Genomic DNA, 4,319 nt, shown 5'->3' on the forward strand with positions numbered 1-4,319 from the left:
TCATCGCTTAGTTTATCTCAAGAGAAATTGTAATAGTCTAGCACACGCCTTAGCATGCCGTGCATCCTCTACCCCTGATTTGTTAATCTGGATGGAAGAAATACCACCAGACCTTAACTCTGTATACATGGCTGATTTGAGTGGCCTTAGTTAATAATATTTACTGTCTTGATTCTCAAAAAAAAAAAAAAAAAAAAAATACTATACTTGTTATTATGAGTTTGGTTAATAGAAAATTTGTTAATGAATCATTTTAAGAAAATTTCAATAATATTTTTTGAAGGAATTTTTTTTACTATAAAAAAATATCTAAAAATATTTCCTAAATAAATACTCACACACACCAACTGTTAACAAAATCCAATTATTATTATTAGTTTTGGAAAAAAAAAAAAAAAAAAAAAAAAAAAAAAAAAAAAAAAAAAAAAAAAAAAAAAAAACTCTCAAACATGGACACATGGTATAGAAAAGAAAAAGAGAGAAGCAATAACACTGACTCAGCTAAATAAAAGTCCCTGTACTTTGGTGTACCTACAAAACAGAACCAAAAAAAAAAGGAACTCCGTTGCCAGTTAGTACTTGGTACTTAGGATTAGGACTACCTCTGCAGACAGAAAAAGAAAACCCTTTTGTGTTGTGTTGTGTTGTGATGCAGATTCCAGAAGCAATGGAGGAAAGCAGTCCCACTCCCAAAATTGGCAAAGACGACGTCATTGCCAAACTCAAAGACGATGGCGACTTCGACAATCTCCGCCTCAAGATCATTCGCAAGCTCAAGGACAACGTAACTAAATTCTCTCTCTCCTAGGGTTTGTCATTGCTTTTTTTTTTATTAAACAAAACGTTCGCGTTTGTTCTGCTTAAATAAACATTCAGGTTTCTAATTCAACCCTGCTCAAAATTAGTGCTAATTATTTTTATTGCGTATGACTTCGAATTTAGTTGTAAATTTGGGGGAAATTGTACCCAATTTCATTGATTTGTCGCAAAGGTTGTACCTTTGCTGTGATTCTAAGAAAAGCGATAACAATGTACAAAGACACATGGTCTGTTGATTTAGGAAAAAAAGAATGTTTTGTTCTTTTTTGAATAGTAAGTCCCTAATAGTGCGGAGATTGAGTTTTTATTGCTACTAGTGTGGCAATAGGACCTCGGCATGGTTAAGCAACTCTCTCAGCTGCTTTTGTCTACTGGTCTTTTTAAGTGGTTTCTTGGTACTTTAATGACTTTAGTGAACATGGAAATACTAAAATTTTCTTCATTCAAAAGTAGTATTTAGTGCGAAGAGTTTGTGCGTTTGTATCTATTGCTATTAGACTTGCATTGCTTTCACTTAATGAAAATCATATTCTTTATGAAAGAATGTTAATGCAAAATTTTTTGAGTTGTAGTGAAATTGTTGGAATTTAGTTAGTGTGAGGCTTATTGGATTGTTTTATGTATAGGTAGATAGTTCAGCTACTGGTTTTCAATTGATTTATGTCAATGTGGTATGGTTGTTTTGATTTTTAGAAACCCCTTTTTTGGGGACCTGTAATTCTGAACAAGGAAAGTAAGTGCAGGAGGAGTTGCGCAATGAGATAATATCAATAGTGCAGCAGTCAGCGGCGCTTAATCGTGCAGGTGCTGAAAATATGAAACCAAGACAAATTTCTGATGCAATATATGAAGAGGTTGGGTAAGTTTTTAATATTTCTTAAGTATTCTATGTTATTCAAGATTAATTAGTTGGGCTCATTCAAGAAGAAAATTGGTGGAATTTTTGCTTTTCTTCTTGTTCTTATTATTTTTTTAATATCACAATTCACCAATCTTAGAACTGTTCTTAGTTGGCTTGTTATCATTTAATATAAGATTTGAGTCAAATGAAATCTGAAGATCTAATATGTTGTGTTTATAATGACCAGGAATAAAGTAATGAGCCAGATCTCTGATGGCTTGTGGCAAATAATTAGATCAGGTGACGGCATGAAAAGTGAAATTACAGAAACTGTACAATCTGTTTATAATAAGTTAGTGAACCCAAAAGGGAAAGAAGGGGGCGAATCCACCCATGACATGATGTCAATTCAAATGAAAGCTGAAAATAATGGTTCTGGTGCTGCCTCAGCTTGTGAAGTAGATGATATGTTTTCTGATAGTGAGCCAAAAGAACCCCCAGGGTTTTCTCTCTTAAATAACCATCAAAATAACGACCTTGAGGAGAAACACAAACAAAAGCTTCAGCCACCAATGCCTCAAGAAAGAGAACTTGTGGAACAACAGGAGGAAGATACCCCCCATTCACAGGATTCGTTGGAGCCAAAAGATGTTGATCTCCATGCGCCACCTGGCTTTTCTGCAGACATGGAGCAGCAGAAGCTGCCATGTGATGGTAGTGATGACGACCCTGATGTACCTCCTGGTTTTGGTTGATGTATGACATGCAATGCAGTTTGCCACTGCTATTATGGACCATTGACAATTGGCAGAGACTGTACAATCAGGGATTTAGGCACAAGTACTGCCTTAGCATTCCCTTACTCCTTGACACAGAATTTTGGCTTTCGGGGAGGCTCTTTTGAGTCCACCATAGTTGAAGGTCAGATGCTCCAAATATTATTGGTGTTCTTCATTGCATCAGATCATCTGATTTCTATTTTTAGTATAATAAATCAGACTTCAATGAGATAAGAACTACGGAAACCATTCTTGGTTTTTTATGTACACGATAGTGTGATAAGAGTTTGTTAATGAACTATGGAAACCATTCTTCCTTTCAAGGTTTGGGTTTTATTTATTTCCAGTTTTATTTGTAGATCATGCTTATTGGAAGCTCTTGGATTGAAATTACCAAGCTGTCGACGTATAAAACTAGTCCTGCTATAAAGTTTGAAAATTAATCATTGATTAAATGTTTAACCAAGGCTTGGTTGTTGTTTTTATTTTTATTTTATATGAGTAACAAATTTATTGAAAAGAGGCTACTTAATTCAAAATGGCATAAAGTAGCCTATAGAATTACAAACATTAAAGAGCTAGAAGCTGGTTGCTAGAAATCTCCAAATCCTCAAATATTCTCCTACTCTGTTCTCGCCAGAGTCCACATCAAACAAAGTGGAACAAGCAAGGTTGTCAAAATCGCGATCCGGATCGTAAAATCGCACGATTTTACGATCCCACCTCACCAAAAAGATTAAAATCGTAGCAGGATCGCAAAAATGTTAGGATCGTTTGTAGGATTGTGTAGGATCGTATAGGATCGTAGGATCGTATGGGATCCTACCGATCCTACCATTTGGCTTTTTTTTTTTTTTTTTTTTTAAGTGGGATTCATTTGGGTCATTTAGGTAAGTCCAGTAAAATAATCCCCGGTCCACCTAAAGGTCCAAAACCCATAAGCCCAATGAATTGAAGTCCCAAATTTACCCCTCTCTCAAAATAAAATCTGAAAAAAACCTATACTACTTAAGTTAAGTTTTCAAAAACAAAACCTAAATTTTTTAAAAACACTAAGCTCCAGCACGCAGCAGCTCTGTCCGCACCTCCACAGTCCCCTGTCAAAAACCCAGCACCTCTCAGCCCTCTCAATGGTGAGCCATCGCTGCTTTCAAGCTTTTTTAAGTATTTAGAAACATTTAGAAACATTCAGCGCCAGCACCTCAGTCCCGCGCCTCCTCAATCCTCTGTCAAAAGCTCTAGCACGCAGCAGCTTTGTCCCGCGCCTCCACAGTCCCCTGTCAAAAACCCAGCACCTCTCAGCCCTCTCAATGGTGAGCCATCGCTGCTTTCAAGCTTTCTTAAGTATTTAGATGATTACGATGATTACGCCATGGATGTTGATACTAGGAAGGATATAGATGATGAAATGAGATATGACAATGATAGTGACTAGATTAGAAGAACTTTAGAATGGGAATTCTCTTTTGGATTTCATATTTGTAATTAGCTAGTTTATCTTAGATTGAGAATTCTCTTTTTGAATTACATATTGTAAATTTGTAGTTAGCTAGTTTTTATATGCTAACTAGCCTAACTTATTTTGGATTTGGAACTTAGAATTTGGAAAACATTTTCCATATGTGTAGATAATATTTTGGTACTTAGTTGCTATTTAAACATGTACTGAACTTTTTAGATACATTATGTCAAAAGTTAAATATATTTTGTTTCGTTAGAATAACATAAGAACAATGTAGTGCGTGCAAATTACATTTTATGATGCAAATTTTTTTTTTAATGGATGGATTCATATTTTAAGTGATTATATAACATACAAAGTCACTATCAATAGGATTTTTGCTTAAAATCTGAAAATAGGTAGGATCTTACGATCCACG

At 35.1% G+C, this 4,319-nt stretch overlaps 1 protein-coding gene across 1 annotated transcript; it reads left to right on the plus strand.

The window, feature by feature from the left end:
- Positions 1-501: 501 nt before the first annotated feature.
- LOC126709557 (uncharacterized) lies at positions 502-2,762 on the plus strand. The gene is made up of 3 exons (XM_050409846.1): positions 502-784; positions 1,563-1,678; positions 1,908-2,762. Exons 1-3 carry the CDS (start codon positions 650-652, stop codon positions 2,413-2,415), a joined length of 759 nt encoding a protein of 252 aa, XP_050265803.1. The 5' UTR covers positions 502-649; the 3' UTR covers positions 2,416-2,762.
- Positions 2,763-4,319: the final 1,557 nt, after the last annotated feature.

The sequence above is a fragment of the Quercus robur genome, chromosome 12 (assembly GCF_932294415.1).
Source record: "Quercus robur chromosome 12, dhQueRobu3.1, whole genome shotgun sequence".
Taxonomy (NCBI): domain Eukaryota; kingdom Viridiplantae; phylum Streptophyta; class Magnoliopsida; order Fagales; family Fagaceae; genus Quercus; species Quercus robur.